This window comes from Taudactylus pleione, unplaced genomic scaffold, assembly GCF_031769625.1.
Source record: "Taudactylus pleione unplaced genomic scaffold, aTauple2 ptg000130l, whole genome shotgun sequence".
Lineage (NCBI taxonomy): Eukaryota > Metazoa > Chordata > Amphibia > Anura > Myobatrachidae > Taudactylus > Taudactylus pleione.
In genome coordinates this window covers 5,533,536-5,559,979 of record NW_028284532.1, presented here as the reverse complement: position 1 = coordinate 5,559,979, position 26,444 = coordinate 5,533,536, and the positions used below count along the sequence as shown (strand labels likewise).

Below are 26,444 nucleotides of genomic sequence, written 5' to 3'. Positions count from 1 at the left end.
TTTGTTCTCTCTCTTCCTTCTCCTCCTCCGGCCTATGGCTTGGTAACTAACTGAGGTGCCTTGGCCCGGGGGCGGGGTATAGGAGGGGGACCTAGTGCATCCTGGGAGGCTGAAAGCTTAACTCTTTGGTGCCCTGCGACTGACGTCACATCTATACCCCAAGGTATCCTGTGGAACCCTATGGACTTCGTAGAAATAGAGATAACAAGGGTAAGTTCTTACCATATCTCATATTTTTTCTAATTACCACGCAAGCTATTGAGTCACAATTACAATTATATTGCAATAACTCAACACATTTTATTGTAGTTATGTCAGATAACCATATACACTAAGGGGTCGCTTCAATTCAACGCGATGCCATTTATGTGCTGTTCTGGAATAGCACTCTGCGAAAATCAATATTGTCAAGCTGGACACTCACATGGCGATCTGCACACGATCAGCCGATGTGGACAATTTCCCTTGAAACTCTCCCCGGCAGCTCTGCACATGATCTCCACACTATTTGGTGTCCAATCTTCATACGATCTCTCCTGCATCCAGACTTTCACAGTGCATCGCCTCCTAGATTGTCTGATCTGCCGTACTGCACGGCAGATCTGAAGATGCGATGTGCAACCAGCGGGGACGCGCGTCGTGATCGTGAGTGGGGACTCACAATTTGGTCATATTTTACACGATCTGTCGTTCCAATGTGTCGAAATCAGCCAGATCGGGTAAAATATCGCTGTGTGTGGCCAGCATAAGTTTTAAATTGCACCCCATATAGGTGCATAGGATATATTGCAATATATTGGCTACCATAATAGGAAAATGTGTGCGGTTGAACATCGTGTGATAATCAGCACATCGCTCAGAATTGAATTGGTCACTAAGCATAGTTGCTTTATTTCAGCTACAAAGACAGAAAAACCTCCCACTAAGGTGCCTGCCAAGGCCATTGCTGTATCTGATGCTCCAGGTATTTACTGCATGGCCTTGCTCATGGTTTATTCTCCTGATGAGAAATCTAAAACTGCCAGGGTGCAGTCTCTGGTTTGCGCTAGTCTATCGGTTTTTATGAAATAGCATATATTATTTGGCTACAAGGATGCAGCCTCAATTACTTATCCTATGTTTTATTCCATACCTCCAGATACTGATAGCTTGATGTTAGATAGTTCACCAACTCACTTGTCAGTGTGCCATTTTGCAGTATGTTTTCATTAAGCATAGAAAAAGTTCAACCTGTTTTTTTTGAGACTTTTTTCTTTGAGTGCTTTCCTGTATAGATCCACAGACCAGTGATAGATGATTTAATTATTTTTGTTTAGCTCCAAAGACAGAAAGCCCTCCTCCTGAGGTCCCTGCAAACCCTCCTGCTGCTGCTTTAACTCCAGGTATTGCCTATAGGGATGTACATATGATCTCATGACATTAGCACCTACCCACAGTATTGTATTGGAAACAGTTGTGTGGTGCAATATACAATGAGCCTCTTTACTTTTCTTTAGCTCCTAAAGCACAGCCCTCACTCACCGATGTCCCTGGTGCTGTTTCTGAAGCTCCAGGTACTGTGATTATAATTTATTCCCAAATCAGTGTAAAATACAGAAATCATACGTGGAACTTGATGTTACACCTATTTATGTACTTGATTTAGCTTCAAAGCCAGAGCTTCCATCTACTGATGTCCCTAAAGTTTCTGCGACTGAATCCAAAGCTCCAGGTACTGAGAACATGCTGGTGACATACACTAAAATATGTTACAGTAGCAGGTGTATGAGCGAGCCCATGCATGCAAACCCACACACTGAGCTTATTTACTTATTTTAGCACAAAAGAAAAAGCCTCCACCCAGTGATGTCCCAAAAGCTCCTGTTGCTGATTCCAAATCCTCAGGTATGATGGCTGCATGGGCTGATTAGTAATCTCCATTACTGGGGTCTAATCAAGGATTTCACCAACAATCACATGCTCATTTACATTATATGCGTTTGGCTTCAGCACTCGTCCAAGCTCTACAGTAGTGTTTGATCTCATAAATGATAATTCCAAACAGGTTCCAATCACAATTCCTGTTTTTTTGTTGTTGCTACTAACCTTTGTGGCCAGAAACTGTCGGCACATTTTAGGCGCTATCTAATTTGACCATCAATGTGTGTGGGCAAATTAGAAACCAACCTGAGGACATGCTGGTGATATATGTAATTAGGGAATTAAATATGTTACTGTAGCAGTGAGTGAGTCCATGCATATGAAAACCAACACACTGAGCTTATTTATACCCCTTTCACATCGCAAACCTGGCTCCGAGCGGGATTTTGAAGCTGGGTCCAACCCGGCTGCGACCTGGGTCAGAACGCTTTCACACTGCTCCTTCGACCTGGGTTATTCCCGGGTCGGCCCTGTAGAACCCTATGGATGTCATTAAAAATTGACTTTTTCAGGCTCACAAAGATAAGGGAACAAAAGTAAGGGGTGATGAATGCTCACAGCATTGCAGGAATAGTGGTTGATGGATTACCACTGTGTAGCCTTCAGTTCATGTGTGTGTGCTTTACTGCTATTTAATTCAGCCAGTGAGAGCATGATGCAGCTTCTGACAGCACAGTAGTGTTCTCCCCAGGCTGTGTTTTGCGGTGCACCACCGAGCATGAAACCGCCTACCACCCAGCACTTTGGGAACCTGCAAGTGGGGACAGTATCTGGGAGCTGTATAAAAAGGACCAGATCCTATAGACTTTGCAGCTTTTTCATAATCAGATGACTGGGCCTCTAATAAGAGGAGAATTAATATATAAAATGTTATTTCAAGTTTAAATCATTATAAGGTCAGGGTTTAAAACATTTTATTATTGCGAAGGCCCCCACCTGGCTACTTCTTGATGCCAGCAGCTGGAAACATTTTCTGGGGAGAACACTGGAGTGATGAAGAAGAGAACTGTACATTATGCAGTTAGCCATCCCTGTAGGTACAGTAGTGGTATTAAACCCATTTAGACTGCCAGAATGCTACCTCTGCCCATTGCTGTTTGCTGATTCTTGGGTAGCATAACCTGGGTAGGGACCGTCCACACTGCACTTCAACCCAGCTTGTTCCCGTGTTCAACACTGCTATTGAAATGCCGGGTTGCTTGACACAGGAATTTTTTTGGTGGAGCGTTCACACTGCACCCAGGTCGACCCAGCAATATCCCAGGCTATTTTTGACATGTGAAGGGGTATTACATATTTTAGCACAAAAAGTCTCCACCCATTGGTGTCTCAAAAGCTCCTGTTGCTGATTCCAAAGCCTCAGGTATGATGGCTGCATGAGCTGATTGGTAATCTCCATTACTGGGGTCTAATCAAGGATTTTACCAGTTATCTCTGGTTCACATACATCATATGGGCACTACTATAGTGTTTGCATTTATGAGTGAATCTGTCTATACAACCCCCAATCACAAATCCTCTTTTTCATTCTTGCTGCTTAACTTCATAACCGTAAACTGCCAGCTTGCAGCAAGTGTTAGAATTCAATTGGAAACTGGTCTCCTTATGAGTCAGTCAGACCAAACAACCCGATCTCATACTTGGGCTGATCAGGATACTTGACACGTGTATGTGACCAAATCAGACGGTAGTAGTGCTCAGATCAAGCAACTTAATGCCCATGATACACCGTTGTTATCCTAAAAGATTCCTGTCATTGTACAACTGCATTATTTTGCCAGACCAACACCCACACCCCCTTCCCTACATGCTGACTTTCGTGCCCCTTGGTTATGAGTTTCTTGTACATCCATAAAATACTTCTAAAATTGGGTGGTGGTCAGCCTTGGGTCCACAGTGAGCTTTTTTATTTTTGCTTTAGCACCAATGACACCGACTTCTATTGATAAACCTGAAGTGCCAGTTATAGATTGCAGCTCACCAGGCATTGACTGCTTATATCTAAATATGATGTCCGTTTGTAGTGTCTAGTTACCATATATCTTTATAAAATGCCTGACTGTGTTTCCTGTATAAGTTCAGATTCAAGTTTAAAAGATGAAAAATGGTTCTCTCAAAGTGCTGTTGTGTGTACTCTTTATACACGAAGTATATGGTCTCTTTGTTTAGCTCCAAAGACAGAGATCCCTCCCTCTGAGGTCCCTGCAAACCCTCCTGCTGCTTCCATGACTCCAGGTATTGCCTGCATGGATGTACATGTGATTACAGAAAATTAATCTCTCTGCCGGTGCAACATGTCATTAGCACCTACCCGCAATATATTACAGCAGAAGTTGTATGGTGCAATGCAATGAGCCTCTTCACTTTTCTTTAGCTCCTAAGACACAGCCCCCACCCACTGATGCCCCTGGTGCTGTTTCTGAAGCTCCAGGTAGTATAATTGCTATTTATTCACATATCAGTGTTAAATCTAGAAACCATGTGTGGAACTTGATGATAAACCTATTTGTATATCCGATTTAGCTCCTAAGACGCAGCCTCCACCTGCTGATGTCCCTAAAGTTCCTTCAGCTGAATCCAAAGCTCCAGGTACTGAGAGCATGCTGGTGGTATATGTAGGGACTAAATTATGTTACTGTAGCAGTGAGTGAGCCCATGCATGAAAACCCACACACACCGCTTATTTACTTTAGCACAAAAGAAAAAGCCTCCACGCACTGATGTCCCAAAAGCTCCTGTTGCTGAATCTAAAGCCTCAGGTATGATGGCTGCATGGGCTGATTGGTAATGGTCATTAAAAATGGACTTTTTCAGGCTCACAAAGATAAGGGAACAAAAGTAAGGGGTGACGACTGCTCACATTATTGCAGGAATCATGGTTGGTGGATTACCACTGTGTAGCCTTCAGTTCATTTGTGTGTGCTTCATCACTCCAGTTAGCTATCACTGTAGAGACAGTAGTGGTATTAACCCCATTTATACCCCTTTTACACCAGAGCAAAAACTTGGGTTATTGCTGGGTCTACCCAGGTTGCAGCTCAGTTTAAAAGGGTCCCTGAAAAATAACCCGGGTTGAGTGACCCGGCAATCCAACCTAGGATGGACAGTAGTGGTATTAAGCCCTAGACTGCCAGAATGCTGCCTCTGCCCATCGCTGTTTGCTGATTCTTGGGTAGCATAACCTGGGTAGGGACCGTCCACACTGCACTTCAACCCAGCTTGTTCCTGTGTTCAACACTGCTATTGAAATGCTGGGTTGCTTGACACAGGAATTTTTTTGGTGGAGCGTTCACACTGCACCCGAGTACGACCCAGCAATATCCCAGGCTATTCTTGCAATGTGAAAGGGGTATTACTTATTTTAGCACAAAAGAAAGTCTCCACCCACTGGTGTCTCAAAAGCTCCTGTTGCTGATTCCAAAGCCTCAGGTATGATGGCTGCATGAGCTGATTGGTAATCTCCATTACTGGGGTCTAATCAAGGATTTTACCAGTTATTCCTGGTTCACATACATCATATGGGCACTACTATAGTGTTTGCATTTATGAGTGAATCTGTCTATACAACCCCCAATCACAAATCCTGTTTTTCATTCTTGCTGCTAAACTTCATAACCGTAAACTGCCAGCTTGCAGCAAGTGTTAGAATTCAATTGGAAACTGGTCTGCTTATGAGTCAGTCAGACCAAACAACCCGATCTAAGAATGCCCATACTTGGGCTGATCAGGATACTTGACACGTGTATGTGACCAAATCAGACGGTAGTAGTGCTCAGATCAAGCAACTTAATGCCATGATACACCGTTGGTATCCTAAAAGATTCCTGTCATTGTACAACTGCATTATTTTGCCAGACCAATACCCCCTTCCCTACATGCTGACTTTCGTACCCCTTGGTTATGAGTTTCTTGTACATCCATAAAATACTTCTAAAATTGGGTGGTGGTCAGCCTTGGGTCCACAGTGAGCTTTTTTATTTTTGCTTTAGCACCAATGACACCGACTTCTATTGATAAACCTGAAGTGCCAGTTATAGATTGCAGCTCACCAGGCATTGACTGCTTATATCTAAATATGATGTCCGTTTGTAGTGTCTAGTTACCATATATCTTTATAAAATGCCTGACTGTGTTTCCTGTATAAGTTCAGATTCAAGTTTGAGAGAACTATTTATTTTCATCTTTTTAAAGTGCTGTTGTGTGTACTCTTTATACACTAAGTATATGGTCTCTTTGTTTAGCTTCAAAGACAGAGATCCCTCCTTCTGAGGTCCCTGCAAACCCTCCTGCTGCTTCCATGACTCCAGGTATTGCCTGCATGGATGTACATGTGATTACAGAAAATTAATCTCTCTGCCGGTGCAACATGTCATTAGCACCTACCCGCAATATATTACAGCAGAAGTTATATGGTGCAATACAATGAGCCTCTTTACTTTTCTTTAGCTCCTAAGACACAGCCCCCACCCACTGATGCCCCTGGTGCTGTTTCTGAAGCTCCAGGTAGTATAATTGCTATTTATTCACATATCAGTGTTAAATCTAGAAACCATGTGTGGAACTTGATGATAAACCTATTTGTATATCCGATTTAGCTCCTAAGACGCAGCCTCCACCTGCTGATGTCCCTAAAGTTCCTTCAGCTGAATCCAAAGCTCCAGGTACTGAGAGCATGCTGGTGGTATATGTAGGGACTAAATTATGTTACTGTAGCAATGAGTGAGCCCATGCATGAAAACCCACACACACCGCTTATTTACTTTAGCACAAAAGAAAAAGCCTCCACCCACTGATGTCCCAAAAGCTCCTGTTGCTGAATCTAAAGCCTCAGGTATGATGGCTGCATGGGCTGATTTGGTCATCTCCATTACTGGGATCTAAGCAAGGATTTTACCACTTGTTGTTTCATCTGCATTTTACCCTATATGAGGGCCCTGAAATGCCTGTTTTTCAACTATTCTATGCAAAATATGGCACAGCTGAATATAAAGCCATCATGTCTATGCACCCACAAGGTCATTTTCTATGTGTATGACCAATATTCCCTATGCAAGTGCAAAATATATATAGTTTATAAAAATAACAGTTGTTGCCAAATTGAACGCTGATCTCTTTGTAGATCAGTCAGGCCAAAGAGCCTAATCATGTTGACACATCAGACTGAATCATCTGGGCCACAACTAGTGGGGTCGGTCAGTGACACGCATTTAATGGCAGTCACATCAGCCAAGCATACTGTCTTTTCCACCAGCCCCTCAGAATGATCTAACTCCATAATGAATATTATTCTTTAACGTCAAACATTTCCTCTCACTATTGCCACCTTATTACTCTAAATGAAATGCATGTTCATCTTTCTACTCGCGGTTTGCAGCCATTATTAAGTTTAGCTGTATGAGTAGGTAGTTTTTGGGGGTTTTTTTGCTTTGGTTTCAAATGCAACATCTCGGCCGGTCTCTGTCTTGGACAGTTTTTCTACTCTGTTTGCTTGAGAGAATAGAGTAACAGTTCTTGCTCTTTTCCCAGCTCCAGTTGCTATTTCCTCTGCTGCTTTTGCAGCACCTGAGGTCCAAGTTTCTGATGTGCAGACTTCAGGTATCCAACAGTTATCTATGGTTTACATTTGCACCTTTTTTTCACTAATAAAGTGTGTTTTGTGCACTATTTAATTGGTTTGGTGTAGATGCTTCTTTGCTTTGTGGATTATTGCACCATATATTTAACATGAAGGCAGTGATGAGTCACAAGCTTTTAGTGTGTTGCATGTTGTAGATTCTGTAAGATACTAACTGGTTTTGGTCCTCCTACTACCCGATCTGTAGTAGACTAGCCGAATGCACAGTGGTCTGGCCAACCAGACGCCCTTTACACCTATTCTCTTTAAAACCTGTCAAATCTTGTCAAGTTTACCGTATGGTTTAACTTAAATTTAACTTACGGTAATTAACTTTTAAACAGTCACTGTATGAAATATGCAATTATATTCATGCATGGGCTGCAATTTTCCAAATAAAGGTATTCATAACTTGTTTGAAAAAATCCTATTTGCTAAATGCATTCCATTTGTTCTCTCCAGGAATATGTGCATTGTATAATGGCATCTGGTGCACTAACATTACTGGTAGTGATACTATTACAGCCTCTAGTGTAGGGTTGGGAAATAAGAGTCTCTGTTCTCATTTCTCCTACCCTTTGCAGCAAGTTTACCATTGCCCCTTCTGAGCCAGCTTGATTCAGGAAATTAATGGTGAAAGGGCTTCAACACCTATATTTTTTTAAACGGGGATGGCTTCGTTTGAGCGAGGATTCCAGTACTGGACCATTGTACTATAAATTATAATTTAAAAAAAAAAAATCCAAGTGGAGGTATATTTTTAAAGTTATTTAAATTGTCTTCAGTTGTGCATTATATTTCACTTTCTGTGGTCCTTTCAATAGTACTACCAATTCACTTTTTTATTTTAATATTTTGCCACAGAGGCTTGAAACTAATGAGTTATGCATGAAGAGACAGGTCAATGCTTTGTTTTTTATGTTTTAGCATGGAAATGATTAACTCTTCCTTCCCAATTTTTCCTGCCTGTGGGTTTGACTCTATCCTTTTAGCTTGCTTTTCTGTTTCACTGGTTGTAAAAGCTGATGCTGTAGTTCATAGTGCTATATGCCAGCCCGAGGAGGAAATTTCCTCTGAACTGCTTGCTTCTAACCTGACCGATCCAGTGTGGGCAGATGTGTGTGTGACAGATGCCCCACTTTTCAGTGATTCCGAAGGGACTTCAGCTGTTACTCAGCAAACCTCCCAGTCAGATTTGATACCATCAGATGTTGTGACCTTTGCCTCAAATGATTTTGAGCAGAGTAAAATTGCTGAGTTCCCTGATAGTCTGGGTGTTGAAAGAGCCCAATTTAAAATAGAGAATGAGGATCCTGTTACTGAAGTAGTTTGTAATGCAGCGTCTGACAGCGTAAAGTCTGCATCAAGTGACTTAATTGATCATCATGGTCAATCTGATGTTACAGGTGTAGGTTCAGTTGAGGCAACGTACGATGAAAATATTCTCCCAGGATCAGTTGAAAAATCACTTGTTGTCCTACATAGCACAAAGTCTGATGCTATTGCTAGCTTTCAGCTCTGTCCTTCCTTTGATCCAATAGAACACCATAAAATGGTACCTAAGTTGAATAAATTCCATTTTGTAGATGAAGGTAAAAAGTCACATTTGGGCACTTGTGAAGTTACTATGGATAAATGTTATGTTGGTATCCCTAATACTCTTCCAGATGAGAGAGAACCTGATGTCCTTGATACACCCATTTCTGTAGCAGAGAACAAAACTTTGGCTCTCCAAGAAAATGCTTCTGTTGTGGGAAATCCACTGTCTACAGAGGAACCGCAACCTAAAAAAGTCCTGTACTCAACAACTGATGACAAAGCCTTCGTGCATACCTCAGATACAGGTCCCATGAAGGAGGCCCAGTTACTGTCTGGTGATATCTTGGATACTGGTTTGCATGAAGCTTCCCTGAAGGAAGCCCTTGGTGCTGCCTCAGCTTTTGTGTCTTCCAAAGAGTTTACAGGCATCTCTGCAGGCTGCACTGCCTCTTCAGACAGAATAACAAAGGATAGAGACTTCACAGAGCCTCTGAAGGATGGCTTGGGTGTGCTTTCAGCAGCATTATCTCAGGGGGTTATTCCCTTAGAAGCTAAGGTTCTTGCGGATGACTTGGAGCATGTGTTAGGAGGTGGTCCTCAGGCGCTGCCTGTGGCAGGCGGCGTCTCGGTGACCCTGGCTGCAGAGGAGTCTCAGAAGATGGTGATTACAAGTGTGTGTGAGACTCAGCTGGAAGCTAAGGCACACTTTACCAACTTGGAAGTGCCACATTTAGAGGACATAGTTGTGGATAGCTCAAGGGTGCTACCTACAGAGGAAGTGGTTGCAGCTGACTTTGAGCCAGCTTTTGTGGAGCAGTTGGTAGCAATTAACTTGAAAGATGTGGTAGGGGACAGCCCATGTGCAAAGTTTGAAGAGGTGTCTCGTGACATGGGCATTAAAAGTGTTTCTTATACGCCACTGGAGGCTGAGGCACTGCTTACAGAAATTATCTCAGAGGGGCTGTCGGTAGAACAAGTAGTAGGGGACTGCACAGAGCCAAAGCATGTGGTAGTGGACTGTAATGAAATGTTTGCAGAGGGGTTTCAGGAGGTGATTATTACATGTGTTTCTGAGACTCTGCTGGAAGCTAAGCCACTTGACTTTAATTTTCCACCTGGGAATGTACTTGTAGACCGCTTGGAGGTGCCATCTATGGAGGTTGCAGCTGACTTGACACCTGCAGAGGATGTGGTAAGGGACGCTTCAGAGGCACTGCTGCAGGAGGATGTGGTAGAGGAGGACTCGGAGGCTCAGCTGGTGGAGGATGTGGTAGAGGAGGACTCGGAGGCTCAGCTGGTGGAGGATGTGGTAGGGGACGGTTTGAAGGCTCTGTCGATAAAGGACGAGAGAGTTGCTTTTTATTCCCTGTTTGAATCTAAAAAACTTGCAACCAGTTCAAAGCCCCCTATTATAGAGTATTTAGTTGCAGCTAACTTTGAGGAGTCACTTGCTGGAGATGTAGTTGGGGACCGCTCTGAGGAGCTTGATGTGGAGGGTAGTGACACACAGGCCCCGATGGATGCAAAAGTAATCGTAACTAGGTTAAAGTTGCCATCTGTGGAAGATATACCGGTAGTTGCAGATAGCTCGGATCAGCTAACGTCAGAGGATACATTTGCAGCCATCTTAGAACCACCTGCAGAAGGTTCTGATGAGATTCTGTTGAAAACAAAGGCACTCCTTGCTGAATCAGAGGCTATATCCTTTGCAAGTGCTCTTAAGGTGTCTGCTGAGATGAGAACTATGATCAGCTCTGAAGTAGTACTTTCGGAGTCCTTCAGGGAACATGCTTCACAGTCTGTGTCTGCTTCCGAGGTGGCTCCCACTCAAAAGGCATCAGTCCCTGATTCTCAAACTCGTGATGAACATTTGTTGCTTTCCATTGGTGAAACATTGGAGGCTCATGAATCTCCTTTTATTGAAACTTTACTGAAAAGTGACCTGCAAACTATAGAGGCCAGAAGTGTAGCCAAAACTAATAAAATCTTAACTGTCCCCAAGGACACTCTGCATTTTATTTGTGAGGGTTTAACCAATGAGTCTGTTTCTCTTCCTATTGCGCAAAAGCAATTTGCGCACTCCTATGAAACTTATCCAGGCCTGCAATCCCCACATATGATTAACCACCTGCGTGAGCATGAAGCACCTGTTGACTGTACGTTTTATTCTGAGCCAGAGCATGTTGACTCCTCAGTTTCATTGCCTGCTGATGTTTCCCTTACCTATTCTACTTGTAAAGAAGAATCTATGCAACCCAGCTCCCTAATGATGGTTTGTGCCACTTCCCTACTTATGCCTGCTTCTGCTGCCCCAGTTGCAAGCAGTAACTTAATCCCATCTACCGACCTTACGTTTTCTGCAGCTCCTAACTTGTCTTCTTCTCCTCTTCTAGCTAATAAAGCTGAGAGCATCTCCCCTCGGATCTCTGCTCCGCAGCCTACCCCAGCTCTAGATTTACCAAGCCCTGCTAAAGAGCTAACCCCTCCTCCTGCTTTGCTTACCATGGAAACTGTCCCTTCTATTCCGCTTGTTTCTGTTTCCCAACCCCATACCTTCAAACCAACCACCTCCCCTTCCCCACCTGCACCTCTGCCTGTTGCTGATGAAGAGGAGGAAATGCCACCTTTAATTCCTTCAGAGGTTTCTGTTGAGGAGACAGTCTTCCAGCCTGTTGAGGTGGACCTCCGTTCTCCCAAACCTCCTGTAGCTGCTCCTGTGAAGGAGCCCGTGCTGAAGAACGACAAGGGTATATTATTTGGATTTTGCCTACTTTTGTTGCAGTGCATGGTGTGGACGCTTAAGGTTACCACCTTGTTAATGCCATTTGATAATCCAACTAACCTTAATATTTCTTTAATGAGTTTTAATTTAATTAGAAATATGGGTAGTTTTCTTTCCATTTAAACTGCTGAGTACATTGCAAATTTTTGTTTTTCTGAATTTCTACGTGTGCATTCTTAGTTCTTTAGGACCTATTTTTGCTTTATTTACTTGATATGAGAATATTTAGAATATTTTTTTGCACATTTGTTGGCAGCTTACAGTAACTTAATTTATGGGGTAAAGTGCCCAGAGCTATTCAATTAGCGGTATGCAACTAGCCACTATGCACCACTTAACGCGGAGTTCTGGTTTCTGGCTTTTTGCGGGCCGTTAATTGAATAGCTCAGAGCACCTTAGCCGGGAGCTTAAGCCATGTGGTAAAACCTGCAGCTAATTGAATTATCCCCTTTTTATTCTTGTTTGTAATATTTAATTTGGTACCAACATAATCCCTTACATTGATGTGCAGATGACCCCTTATGTGTTTTGGTTTTCTGGTTCTGCACAGTTGTACTCTAATGTGTATAACATTATTCAAGAATAGTTTTATAGTCTGCATTTAGAACATAAAGAAACAAAAAACATCACCTTTTCCCTAGTAGGTTTACCTTACTTTACTGGAAGGAAAACAACCCAACTTTTATCTGTTTTCTAATTGCTAACAAATACTGTAGAGTCGTAAATTGATGTCGTTTGCATGTCTGTTGGCACAAAAATGTTGTTCCTTGTTTGTTTTTAAATAGCTCTGTACTCTCAGTAATGAGCTGTTTTTGATATATTTACTTTGACGCCTTAGCAGGCTGATAAATCATGTATCTTAAGGTTATTATGATATGCAATTTCTCCTTCATCCACTAGGGGACACTGGGATATAGACAGGTTGCATTGTATAATGTCTTCTAAGTATATTTAATTTGTATCCCTTGTGGGGAAAACCTGTACAATTAACAAACTGTAAAGCATGGTCATGTCATTGTTCAGCGTCTCTCTGTTCCAAGTGCCTGCATAGTACATGTTCAGTGTCGTCATGGTTTCACATCTTTTGAATGCACTATTTTTCAAGTTAGAAAAACAGTGCTACACTTAGACATGGATCCATCCTCCTTGCATTTAACAAGAGCTCTTCAATGCGCATTAGCAGTCTTTCATTTGGAACGTGCTTATTAAGCGATCAATTACAAAATAGTTGTTTGACATTTAATACAAAGCGATTAGCCTGCTTCTTAAATAGGTCCTGTTGCCACCAGGATCTATGCTAGTCTGCAATGTGCACAAGGCACTATTATGTGGTTAGCAAAAAGAGTTATTTTCTGACTCTTGTTCACATAGGGGAAATGATTACATTAATGTGCTCTTTATGTACTATGCTCCCTTGTGGGTCAGCAGAAGAGCTGGTGGATATAGAAGAAGCTGACTTGGAGCACTGTAACCTAGTTTTACTCTGGTTATGAGTCCTACAGAACCAGTTTCCATGCCCTTCAATGCCTCCTACTTTGTCTGCTGTGCTGCCTGGATGATGGCACACCCAAAGACCGGGGCATGAAGAGGATGCTTACATAATTCCCTCTCCTGAGTTAACCTGGTTACAGGAAAACTTTCAGTGACAGGTCCTCTTAAAATTTGGTATTTGATACAGTGATACAATTTGTGACAAAGATGTTAACTGTTGATGGCTATGTAATTGTTGGTATTAATGTGGAACACGTTGTGGGTTTGTACGTCTAAACATCATGTGGACAATTTTTTACTTTCTAATATACAATATAAAAACTGTGTGTCCTTTCTGGTTTATATTGTTCTGTCCAGTCTTAATTTGCATAGGTTCTGTCTCTGTGCTAACTCACGGTCTTGCCCCTCTTTGCCCATGTAGGTTGCAACAATAGAATTTGGCTTCCATGGACCAGAACCCTAATGACGCCGTTAGACTAATATGTTGATGCTTTATTTGTCAGGGTCAGGAACAGAATCTGACAGTGATGATTCTCCTCCAGAGTTGGAACAGGACTCCACACAAACTTCAACACAACAAGCGCAGGTAAGGTCACACTTCTAATTTGCATCTCCGGTTCTGAAATGATCTATTCCGCACAAATGTGTATCTTGTATACTAGCCATTCAATGTGGTTCATGTTTTTGACAGCTTGCAGCAGCAGCAGAAATAGATGAGGAACCTGTCAGCAAAGCAAAACAAAGCAGGAGTGAAAAGAAAGCGAGAAAGGTAATTTGTTCTAGATATAACGATGACCAATACATAACATACTGCTGCTGAATACCTTCTAACTGACTAAGATTGTCTGCGGCTGTCTTCTACCACCTGACTAGCGAGTGATTTCAGATTTGCAGTCCCATATCACATTACATTTGCATAAGCTTATAGAACAGCAATAAATTTAAGCTACTGTTCTACACACTACATTTAATACAGGCCAGATGTGGTGAAGTGGGCATTAATGGCATCATTTGCAGGTTATCGCCCACTCAACACCGAGCCCATTTTTATGTTTACTGGTGTCACGCCTTTTTCACAGGAATTTTGTTTTTCTACGTGTTTATGCTATCTGTTTCATTTGGTAGCTTATTTGTAGAACTTTATCTAATAGGCTATATACTTATTACTTTTTATTACTTATACAATTCAAGCATATCCCATAGTGTTTTATATTTTGGGGACAGGAGCAATAACAAAACTAGATGGGGTATAATCATAAAAAAGGTAGAAGGGTATACATATTTTCACAGGTCTTCCCAAAACCACTGTTAGATTATTAAGGTAACCCCACTTATTTATTACATCATTTTAATTGTACAAAGGCCTAAAGACAAAGGTGTACATTTTCATTTTTATAGTGCAGTAGGGGTGGGGACATACACCAAAACTGGTGATTTGGATGTTTTTAGAAATCTATATATTACATTACAAAGTATGCCAAAATATATAAATACCATTACAAATTGTCACCCATCCTCTGAGACAGTCAACTCTCATACAAACATATGAATGTTTAATAAAAAAAAAAAAATATATATATATATAGATATCTCTGAGATCGTAAAACCTTTGCTTATAAAGGTTGTGCTTTGATGGTTTTAATGCACACAATCATTAAAAATATTCTATTAAATTACCTTCAGGCTATAAGGTGTATATGAATCATAAATGAATTTCATGTATGTAGACTAACTTTGAGCCATAAAATAATTTTTTATTTTTTTTTGTCAGAGGGTGGGTGCCATAATTTGTAAATGTGATCGAATGCAAAATCACTATTATACATGATATATTAATGCAAAAACAGCGGGGTAGTGCTAGATCAGCTCTGTCATGCTCTTATACAGATGTGTCCACATAACACTCCTTAAATCGTGCAAAATTGCCCAGTTAAACGCGTCATAGACTATTTACCCGTTCCAAAACACTAAACTGAAATACCTAGTAAGTGAACTTTGACGCGTCGATGAAGAAAAAGTAGCAGTAAAAAAATACACAATCTGTTAAACGGCAAAGAAGGTCCTATATGAATGACCCTCGCCATGCATCATTATGCTTAATCTGTGACTTCCCACTAGTTCCATTGCCAAAAAGAACTAATCCTAAATACCTAGTACACTTTGTTTACTAAAAGGCAAAACTGAGGAAAAAGCAAAATGAAGATAAAATTATGCAGCATGGGAATCGCGTCTGACATCTGTCTCCATATAGCTCAAAAGGGATCGCTGTATGAGGACAGTATATTTTTGGGAGGAAACCAGAGCACCCGGCGGAAACTCCACACAGTTAGGGCCATAGTGGGAATCGAGCCCACAACCTCAGTGCTGTGACGCAGTAATGCTAACCATTACACTGTCTGTGCTGCCCTTACAAAAATGAAAACAAAATGAGAACCTAGAAATGTTTTGCATTCCATTTCCTTTCCAGAGTTTTACTTATACCCCTTTTACACCAACCAAATAACCTGGGTTATTGCCGGGTCGAGGCTCTGTATGAACAGCTGCCAGGAAAAAAAACCCGGGACTATTTACCCGGCAATCTTACTCTGGTTGAGAGCAGGGTTGAAAACGGGTTGTTCCCGGGTCATGCGACAGTGTGAACGGGTGCTACCCGGATTATTTGACCCGGCTACATTCCGCTATTTGTTGATTGGAGCTTCTGGGGCGCAGGGAGATGTCATTTGTCAGTGCCCTGCAGAGAGACGCACACGCAGCCATCACTTGCCTGCCTAACCACCTGCACCACAGCCTGACCAACAGCCACAAAACGCAGGCTGATACACAGCCTGCCACAGCCAGAACTGCAGTCTGCACCACAGCCACACAAGTGCTCCGTCTGCCATCATTGCTGCAATGCTGTAAGCAGTCCCCACCCCTCTCTTTTGTTGCCTTTTTTGACCTCATCTTTGTCAGCCCTTAAAAAAGACCATTTCTACTTCGGGGTCCACAGGGTTGACCTTGGGGATATAGCTGGAACAGGATCCATGGGCACCACACAGTTAAGCTTTTAGCTCCCAGGATGCACTTGGGTCCTCCTCTATACCCTGCTCCCGAGCCACAGGCACCTCAGTGTAAGTTGGTGCCCGGCCGGAGTCTGTCACCGCGCAGGGGGGCTGCGGAAGCAGCCCCCAGAAGCTTTTTATTTTAGTATAGATTTTATTTATTTTATCTTTCTTTTTACTACAGACGGCAGCGAAGGGCTGTCTATACAGACGCCCACGCTGCCGCTCTGATCCCCGACTGGCGCAGCGACACCAGTACTGATCTGAGGATCGCGGCGGGAGGACAGTCCGTACTAGCCGGACTCTCTCTACCTCCCAGAACTGCTGCCGGAGTCGCCGGGGATTCAGGTAAGCCGCGCGTCGCTGGCTAGCGGCGGCGCGCGGAATGCCTTAAGATGCAGTCCATTAGCCTCCGGTCCTGGGGACAGACCGGAGGCTGCTGGCAGTGGCGGCGGGCCCCCCATAACCCGTGGGACCACTAGACCACCAGGGATAACAGGCAAGCGGGAAGCCAGCATCCCTGGGGTTATGGCCAGCCAGGGGAGGAAGCCTTCCCTGTTCAGCGGCTCCTCCCCTCAGCGCGCCTTTCAGCACGCAGTCTGGCGTCGCTGAGCTGCAGACTCTTCGGCCACTCCTCCTTTGAGGTCTCTGGGGGCCATTTTCTTTGTGGCAACGCAGATCTCAGGGAGCACGCGGACCGGTCCCCCTGTGTACCTCTCCCCCGACAAGGACAGTGTACACAGCACTATAGCCCTCCCAGACACTGAATCTGGGCATGTTGATTGTAATGGAAAGGTGCAGTGAGTATATCTTCTCTGCATGGTATGTGACTTTTGCTAGTGCTGCCTGTCTGTGCTTATTTTCCGCTTACTGTCAGCTTATACCTGTCCCTTTACTTCTCCTACAAACCCTACAGGTGTGTGGGGGAGGGGCGTTTCTACAGACCTCGCCTATATAAATCACGTATTTGTGAGGTTCGTCACATACAGTTGTGTGCGACACAGTGCCATATTGTGCGTTTACTTCTGCCCTGTTGCCAGATATATAATATATTCTGTCATGTCAGACGAGGAGGTTGAGTGCTCAGTGGCTCCGGTGTTGGCCTCCTGCGGACGCTGTTCTACAGGAGTGGATAGGGAGGATTTGTCACAGGATGGTCTGTGTAGTCGGTGCCAGGTGGCTCCTGGCCCATCCAGACCTTCTCTGACGCAGGAACCACCGTGGGTGATGTTTTCTCAAGTGCTGGTGTCTATTGCGGACCGTCTGTCGGTCCCGACTGCTCTTCCTACTAGGGAGTTACCCCAGCCGACCATTCCCCGGGTGTCCCGCAGTTATTGCGGAGTCCTCGTGGATCTCAGCCTGTGGGTCCATATGCGGGGTTGCCTATGTATATACAGGCTTCCCCCTGTGCCGCAGCAGCCTGTGGTACCTTTTCAGGCCCCTATGGCGACTCCTCCACCCTGGGTGGATGTGCTCTCCAACTCCATGCAAAATTTGGCACCGCGCATCCTCGGCTATTCAGTCAATGTTGCAGACTTACATGCCTTCTAGGGTTTCAAAACGCCCACTCATGGCGCGGGCGGCTCAGGTATCTGACTCAGAGGGTTCCTCAGATGATGGGGAGGTCCCTGATGACACTGACTCGGACGCCTCGGTCCAGGAAATGGATACCAAGTCGTCCATTAATGTGCGAGCACTGGTTAGGTCGGTGCGAGCTATTCTTATAGAGGATGAGGCACCGGTTCCTAAGTCGAAGTTTCCTAGTTTCAAAAAAACTAAGGTGGCTTCTGCGGTGTTTCCCCTGTCGGATCAGTTGATGGATCATATGGCGGTAGCTTGGCAGGCGCCCAGTAAGAGATTCCTTCCTCAGAAGTGGTTGACTTCTAATTATCCCTTCCCTGAGGCACATTGTAAAAAATGGGAAACTCCACCGGCGGTGGATTCCCATGTCACCCATTTAACTCGGGGCGCTACCTTACCATTACCGTCGATATCCTCGCTGAAGGATCACACGGACAGGAAAGTTGAGACTTGCTTAAAGTCTAGTTACTCCCTCTCTGGGGCGGTGGCCCGACCGTCCATGGCCATCTCCTGGGTGGCCAAGGCCATTGAGGGGTGGGCCAATGCATTGGAAGATACCTTCCCGGACGACGCTCCGGATGTCCAGAGGGCGTTGTTGGGACAGATGAGGGACGCTGCTTCTTACATTGGGGAAGCTTCTTTAGATGCTAGTCTGCTGACTTCGCGGGTATCGGCTGCAGCGGTGTCTGCCCGCCGATCCTTATGGTTGCGGTCCTGGAGAGCGGACTCTGATTCAAAGAAAGGCCTGGAGGCCTTACCTTTCAATGGGAATTACTATTTGGTCCGGACTTGGACAAAATAGTGGATACCCTGGCTAAATCCAAGTCGGCTTTCCTCCCTTCGGCGGCACTGCCTGCTAAGGTTCGGAGTTCGGCTTTTCGTTCCTTTCGGGTTCAGGGTAAGGCAAAAGGTCAGTCCTTCCCGAGACAGTCTGCGAGTAAGACTGCCTCTAAACCCAAGAAGCAAGCCTGGAGTGCTCGGCGCCCTTCTTCCAAGCAGGAAGATAAACCTGCGGCCTGATGGGACGGGCCTCCCTCTGGGGGACCTCAGAGTGGGATGCCGACTTCTTCTATTTGCCCAGTGCTGGCACAATACCACCACGGATGCCTGGGTTCGAGAAGTGGTCTCCCAGGGGTACGCCCTGTCTTTTCGGCACAGACCACCCCACCAGTTTTTCTGCACCAGTCCTTCTCAGGACAAGACCAAGGCGTTACAGATTCAGGAGGCTATAGAGTCCTTGCTGAAAGCAGGGGTCATTGTTCCCGTTCCTCAATCACAACGAGGGACGGGGTATTATTAGTCTCTGTTTCTGGTGCAAAAACCCAATGGTTCTCATCGCCCTATCCTCAACTTGAAGTCTCTGAACAAATTCCTCAGAGTTCCCAAGTTCAGGATGGAAACGTTACGTTCCATCATTCTGGCGATGGAACCGGGGGATTACATGGTGACCCTGGATATCCAGGACGCCTACCTCCATGTTCCGATAGCACCTTCGCACCAGCGGTATCTGAGGTTCGCTATCCTTCAATACCACTATCAGTTCCGAGCGCTACCCTTTGGTCTCTCCACTGCACCGAGGGTGTTCACGAAGATTATGGCGGTCATGGCCGCACATCTTCGGAACCAGAATGTACGGCTGCTGCCGTATCTGGACGACCTCCTGTTGCTGGCGAGCTCCCCGGAGGTACTGCTTCAACATCTCCATCTGACGATCGCTTGCCTGCAAGCACACGGGTGGTTGATAAATTGGAAAAAGTCCTCCCTGATTCCATCACAGCGTATGGTTCATTTGGGAGCCCTGCTGGATTCGCGTCAGCAAAAGATTTTCCTGACTCCGGAGAAGGTCGCCTCCCTACAGCTGCGGATACGCAGTTGCCTGAGCAGTCGCCGCCTGTCGGTCCATTCGGCTATGAGAGTTCTGGGGTCCTTTTGGATCCCGGACTGGGTCCTGCTCATGACGGATGCCAGTCTCCAGGGTTGGGGGGGCAGTGACCGGCTCATTGTCTCTCCAGGGTCGTTGGTCTGCGGAAGAAGCACTTCTCCCCATCAACATCCTGGAACTGCGGGCAGTATACAGGGCACTACAGTCGTCTTCACGGAAGGGCGGTACAGGTGCAGTCCGACAACGCCACCACGGTGGCGTATATCAACCACCAAGGAGGAACTCTCAGTCGGGCAGCGATGTCGGAGGTGTCTCGCATCCTGACTTGGGCGGAGTGTCACATTCCAGCGATCTCGGCGGTCTTCATCCCCGGAGTCCTCAATTGGGAAGCGGACTTCCTCAGCCGTCACGACGTGCATCCCGGGGAATGGTCGCTTCACCCAGAGGTGTTTCAGCTACTCGTGGACAGGTGGGGACTGCCGGAGCTGGACTTGATGGCCTCCCGTCACAATCACAAGTTGCCGTTTATGGGTCAAGGACAAGAGACGCAGGCGCAAGTCTGGTGGACGCGCTGTCGGTGAAATGGACGTTTCACCTGGCGTATCTGTTTCCTCCGATATCCCTACTTCCTCGGGTTCTGCGGAAATTCAAGCAGGACGGCGGCACACTCGTGCTGGTGGCTCCGGCGTGGCCCAGACGGCCTTGGTACTCCGATCTCAGGAGCCTCTCCATCAACGCGCCGTACCTTCTTCCTCAGCGTCGGGACCTGTTGTCTCAAGGGCCCTGCCTTTACCCGGATCTGGGTCGGCTGTCTTTGACGGCGTGGCTCTTCAGACAGCCGTCTTGAGGTCTCGGGGCTTCTCCAGTTCGGTTATTGGTACCATTCTCAGGGCACGCAAGCCTGCTTCAGCATGGATTTATCACAGGATGTGGCACACTTACTTTCAGTGGTGTGAGTCCAGACATTATGATCCTCAGGTGTTCCGAGTTTCTAGGATCTTGGAATTTCTTCAATCAGGATTGGACCTCAGCTTACGCCTTGCATCTCTGAAGGTTCACGTGTCCGCCTTGTCCATGTGGTTTCAACGGCGGATTGCAATACTGCCGGATGTTCACACCTTTTTCCAAGGTGTTCTCAGGATCCAGCCTCCCTTTGTGCCTCCTGTGGCTCCTTGGGACTTGGCGGTGGTTCTACGGGTCCTGCAGGGTCCTCCGTTTGAGCCTCTTGAGTCGGAGCTCAAGTGGCTGACGTTTAAGACTGGTTTTTCTCCTGGCAATTGCTTCGGCCAGGAGGGTGTCTGAATTGGGGGCGCTTTCCTGTCGCCCTCCTTTCCTGATTTTTCATCTGGACAGAGCGGTGCTCCGCACTCGTCCTGAGATTTTGCCCAAAGTGGTCTCGAAGTTCCACATTAATCAGGAACTTTTTTCTGATTAATCAGGAACCAGCTTTTCAGTCCCCTGATCTTTCAGCTGGTGAGACTTCCTTAGATGTCTTCCGGGCGCTTAGAATCTATGTGGACCGGACGGCTTCCTGATCCAGCTATATCCTCAAGGTAAACCCTGTGGACCCTATGGACTTCGTAGAAACAGAGATAACAAAGGTAAGTTCTTACCATATCTCTGGTTTTTTAATGACATCTATAGGGAAAAGCAGGGATTACCCGGGTTCAGTTGCAGTGTAAACGGGGTCTGAAGCCGAGTTCGACCCAGGACTGACCAGTATTCAAATTCCAGGGTCGGACCCGGGATTTTGGTGTAAAAGGGGTATAAATGTACAAAAAGCTCAGGCTTTTGTACATTTACAAGTTTGTTAATTTATTATTGGAAGACTCCAGCCAAATGTTCAGACAACGGTGGTTCTATTTATTCAGGAGAGAGGCCTAAGGATTATATTTATTTATTACCAGTTATTTATGTAGCGCACACATATTCCGCAGCGCTTTACAGAGATTATTTGGCCATTCACATCAGTCCCTGCCCCAGTGGAGCTTACAATCTATATTCCCTATCACATGCGCACACACATACACACTAGGGTTAATTTGTGTTGGGAGCCAATTAACCTACCAGTATATTTTTGGACTGTGGGAGGAAACCGGAGTACCCGGAGGAAACCCACGCAAGCACAGGGAGAATATACAAACTCCGCACAGGTAGGGCCCTGGTGGGAATCGAACCCACGACCTCAGTGCTGTGAGGCAGTAACGCTAACCATTACACCGTCTGTGCTTGTGTGTAATAGCTTGTAAGAGTGCAGCCAGACAAGTGTTTCCGCCTGTAATGCTAATTGTCATTGCCAACAGTGTTTGTACTCCCACTGCATAATGCATTATTTTTCTGTGTTAAGAAATTGCCATGCAACTGCTAAGTCATGGTAAAATTATATATCCACTTCTGACTCAAATACAACACAGTAGTTAATGAAAAATTATACCTAATTGTAATATGCAAAAACTTATTCACAAGCTCCATGTAAGATACATTTTTAAAATGCAGAATATATCCGCTTAGATCCTGTTAAATGATGTCGTCCTTATTGTGCTGCTTGGAATGTTATAGTAGAGTGAAAATACAAAACAATAGACATCATATATAATCATTTTACATTTAACACAAGCGATATTAAATACCTTTCCCCACTTTTGTTTTAGGCTATGTCAAAGCTGGGGCTTCGCCAGGTCACTGGAGTCACAAGAGTCACAATCCGAAAATCCAAAAATATTCTGTTTGTCATCACAAAGCCAGACGTGTACAAGAGCCCAGCATCTGACACTTACATTGTGTTTGGGGAGGCTAAGGTATGTGACTACAGGAGACCTGTGTATTCAGGGTCTAAGGCTTTGTGGCTTTATTGCTGCCTTTCTGTTAATATATTTTCAGATTAATGATATATTTTTAATACTCTTGTCATTATTCAAAAATGTACTTTTGTCACTGTAACTTTTTAATACATTGCTTTCTATGCCATCTTCCTGCTTTCAATAGATTGAAGATCTCTCACAACAAGCCCAGCTGGCAGCAGCTGAAAAATTCAAGGTACAGGGAGAAGCAGTATCAAACATACAGGAGAACACGCAGACTCCCACAGTACAGGAGGAGAGCGAAGAGGAAGAGGTGAGATCTCCTGGTATCTGTTACTAAAGCTGGAGTGTTCCCTAGAATTAGTGCTGCATATTGGGAGAGGGGAATTATAGGTCAACACTATAATGTGTAACCCATACCTAATACGATTTCTCCATGCCGACCTCTACTGTATGTACAGAAAATGCTGAGGAGGCTCTATTTGCCTGTAGCGTAGAAAGTCCAAACGGGGGTCTTTTTATTTTTTATTATATTGTATTTTGTGCCCAGTTATAAGGGTTGTGCTGGATGAAAACTGGCTTATTGTGAATACCGTTATAGAGGGTCTGTCGAGTAAGTAAAGAAAGGCCGATGTCAGTATCGCCAAGCGATTGTGAAAAGTTAGTGTTGGTGACTTGGGGTGGGTGCACAATCCGGAATGACACTTGGAGGAGCTGTGCATGTCTTCAAATAATAAATCTTGTCACCATTACAATTTCCTTCCCGCCCTAGATTTATATTTCTTGAAAAGAGTAATTTAGGTCAACCTGGATATTTGGTATCCCTACCCATAAGGTGGTGGGCAAAATAATTTTAATGCACCATATATGGCGTCTCATGGGGGCAGAAAAAACATAATATTGAGGTGTCATGTCGGCACTACTTAGCTTTGTTTGCTCACTCTGAGAGAGACGTTGCCAGGTTGTGAATGCGGCCCTCCAGTTCTATGCAGAACAATATCACATTTCTTATCTCTTTGCACGTATAGAATCCTTATATCCTATTTTTTTATTTCAGGTTGATGAGACTGGAGTAGAAGTAAAGGACATTGAACTTGTAATGTCACAGGCTAATGTGTCCAGGGCGAAGGCTGTGCGCGCTCTTAAGAACAACAGCAATGACATAGTAAATGCCATCATGGTAAGTGCTGACTGTTCTGGCAACATTCTTATTGGCAGAAGCAACCTCCCACCGTTTTAGCTGTAGTGTGTCTTGCACACTGATTTGAGGCTTTAAAGAAACTTTTAATTGACCGTTTCACCACTGTTTTATTCCTCAGGGTCCATAGGAATCCACAGGGATACCATGGGGAGAGATCAAGGCACCAAACAGTTAAAGCTTCCAGGATGCCTTTGGTCCTCCTCCATATATTCAGGTTTCAGACGCACCTTTGTAACAGGGGACTGCTCAGGCAGTCCTAAGCTTTTATTTTATGTTTTACTTTATTCTTTATGTTTTTGGGTTGGCACTACTCAGCGTCTGAATTAAGACGCATGTACTGCGACTCCATCTACCTCTGCCGGGCCGCAACATAAGTAACTGGGCTGGTGATTTCGGTGTGTCTCGGCTGAGCTTGCTAGCAGCGATGCTGGTACCCGGACTGCAACCAGACGCACAGAGATGTCGGGTAAGGCAACTTCTCTCTTACGTGGAATCGCGTGCTGCAGTCCTTCCAGCATAGGAGACGCACTGAAAGCCGCTGCAGTCAGTACCCGGAGCGTCTGCGTTCTCACTAGACCACCGGGACCTTATCGTCTGATGCCGGGGATCGGCAGCAGACCCTTCTGCTGCCATGAGGCCAGTGTACTAGGCCAGTTGATGCAGCGTAGGGGATGTAGGCACTCCCCCGGCAGCTCCGACCCAGACGCAGTCCCTTCAAAGGTTTTTGCACGTCTGGGTCGCTCCTCCTACCTGCCTCATGTATATGAGACGCTCACAGTCAATTATCGGTGTGCTGCTCTAGCTGTTGGTTTCAGGATGTTTCAGGTGAGTCTCCCCGTGGAATCGGTCCAGTGGGTGTGGCTAACCCTAACCTTCCCTCGAGGGTGCCTAACCCTGCCCACCCAGATTTAGACGCCTGTCATTTGTCCCTTGTCGGGATTAAATTGTCTGGAAGCCGACGGTCGGCATCCTGTCCGCAGGCTTCCTAAACGTATACCCTCCGTGTATGCCTCTCCCATAGGCTAGGTATATAGTGATCTAGCATTGTGTTTTTGAGTAGTTGTTTCAGAGCTCGGTGCAACTAAAACGAAAACCCCACCACATTGTTATGGATCTCTGCCCTAGACAAACCTTTATGAACAAATATTTTTTTAGGGGGTTGAGGGAATAGATGCATTTGTTGAGGAGCATTTTTTTTTTTTCTTTTCTTCAAAATATTCATCATTGGGGGCATACATGTCCTCTGTATGTCTATGGCTGTATGTTTAGAAAAAAAATATAAATTGTTCCTTACATAACCAGTTTAGCCAATCAGACAGCTTGTCAAACCCCCTTATATGATTGCAGAGCCATTTTGCCTGCCTCTGTTAATAAAATGCATCTCTTTTAGAGCGTTAAACTACATGCTAGAGACACACGTGTAAACTGTTCTAAAGCCTGCATTTAATGTCTTCATTATTCCTGTTGGAGTGGTATAAACGTGATAATTCAAACTCATTGTGCCTGGCGAATACTTCCTCTAATAAAATGTCTCTTTCCTCCTTAGGAGTTGACGATGTGATTTTCCCCTCGGTGATCGGTTTTCGTCATGCTCTTGGATGGGTGCAGCTCGAGTTGAGATTTATACTATTTCTATTGATTTAATAAAGTTGTGGCTTATTGTTGGTGATTTACCTTTTGAAATTGTGGTTTGTTTTTTTAAACCAGGACTATTGGAAATACATTATTGATATAGCTTATTTTTTAAGGTGCCACAAAGTTTCCGCAGTGTTATTCAAGGAATATATAGAGCAGTGTAATTTGACTTATAATTACAGTTGAAATTGACTTATCTGTGATGAACATACAGCAATAAAATGACAGACTAAGTAGGTTGAGGACACAGGCTGAGTGTAAGTTGCATAGTGGATCCAGTTCAGTGCTCAATGAGCTTGTACTCAAGGGCAGGGGAGAGCATGCAGCATTAGTCACCACACGGATTTAAGGGCAGATGCCGTGGTCGGGACACTCTGAAATCCAACATGTTGGATTTGCCAATCCCGACCAAAATATGATAAGAATCAGCAAATAGGGGATTTTTAACATGAATTTCACAGATTTCCCTGACGGATCAGCAGTCATCGATAGCCGCCGATCTGCATTATTTCTGACCACCGATCAGCCTGTCTGGTCAGATATGGGAAACTGATGTATGGGGCCTTTAGACAAAAGGAAAGGAGCACAGGTGCCATTGATGAAGAAAATCACTCTGACATAATGAGGAATTTCATCCGTTTCAACACACTTTCACCATTGAATTGCACACTGATTTCTTTAAGTGCATTGAGAACAGCACTGGCATTTACAGTAACTGAATGTAATTGTACATGGTCACATTATTAGCAATTCAGTTCTCCTTTCCATTTAGGACTGGATATGATGATCATACAGAGCAGACCAAGTGTACATCCCCCTGGAAGCCCACCAGTGATGTAATTATGTGCACGAGGGGTGGTAACTGCAGAGTGCTTATATTGTTGTAGAAAATGGATGTGGAATCTCAGGCCTGGGGGCCGTATAAGGCCCCCGGAGTCATTTGGTCGGGCCCTCTGA

The 26,444-nt window shown here is 44.7% G+C and overlaps 1 protein-coding gene across 1 annotated transcript in view; it reads left to right on the top strand.

Annotated features, from left to right (window-relative positions):
* The window catches only part of NACA (nascent polypeptide associated complex subunit alpha), a 55,660-nt gene extending 30,135 nt beyond the window's left edge, over positions 1 to 25,525 (top strand). Inside the window, exons 29-49 of the mRNA XM_088473118.1 lie at positions 899 to 964; positions 1,317 to 1,382; positions 1,497 to 1,553; positions 1,646 to 1,711; positions 1,819 to 1,884; positions 4,090 to 4,155; positions 4,295 to 4,351; positions 4,444 to 4,509; positions 4,614 to 4,679; positions 6,162 to 6,227; positions 6,367 to 6,423; positions 6,516 to 6,581; positions 6,686 to 6,751; positions 7,447 to 7,515; positions 8,527 to 11,820; positions 13,850 to 13,932; positions 14,038 to 14,115; positions 22,502 to 22,648; positions 22,836 to 22,964; positions 23,709 to 23,831; positions 25,399 to 25,525. Of these exons, the coding sequence (XP_088329244.1) occupies positions 899 to 964; positions 1,317 to 1,382; positions 1,497 to 1,553; positions 1,646 to 1,711; positions 1,819 to 1,884; positions 4,090 to 4,155; positions 4,295 to 4,351; positions 4,444 to 4,509; positions 4,614 to 4,679; positions 6,162 to 6,227; positions 6,367 to 6,423; positions 6,516 to 6,581; positions 6,686 to 6,751; positions 7,447 to 7,515; positions 8,527 to 11,820; positions 13,850 to 13,932; positions 14,038 to 14,115; positions 22,502 to 22,648; positions 22,836 to 22,964; positions 23,709 to 23,831; positions 25,399 to 25,413 (4,769 nt within the window). The 3' untranslated portion in view covers positions 25,414 to 25,525. The remainder of the gene's footprint in view (positions 1 to 898; positions 965 to 1,316; positions 1,383 to 1,496; positions 1,554 to 1,645; positions 1,712 to 1,818; positions 1,885 to 4,089; positions 4,156 to 4,294; positions 4,352 to 4,443; positions 4,510 to 4,613; positions 4,680 to 6,161; positions 6,228 to 6,366; positions 6,424 to 6,515; positions 6,582 to 6,685; positions 6,752 to 7,446; positions 7,516 to 8,526; positions 11,821 to 13,849; positions 13,933 to 14,037; positions 14,116 to 22,501; positions 22,649 to 22,835; positions 22,965 to 23,708; positions 23,832 to 25,398) is intronic.
* Positions 25,526 to 26,444: the final 919 nt, after the last annotated feature.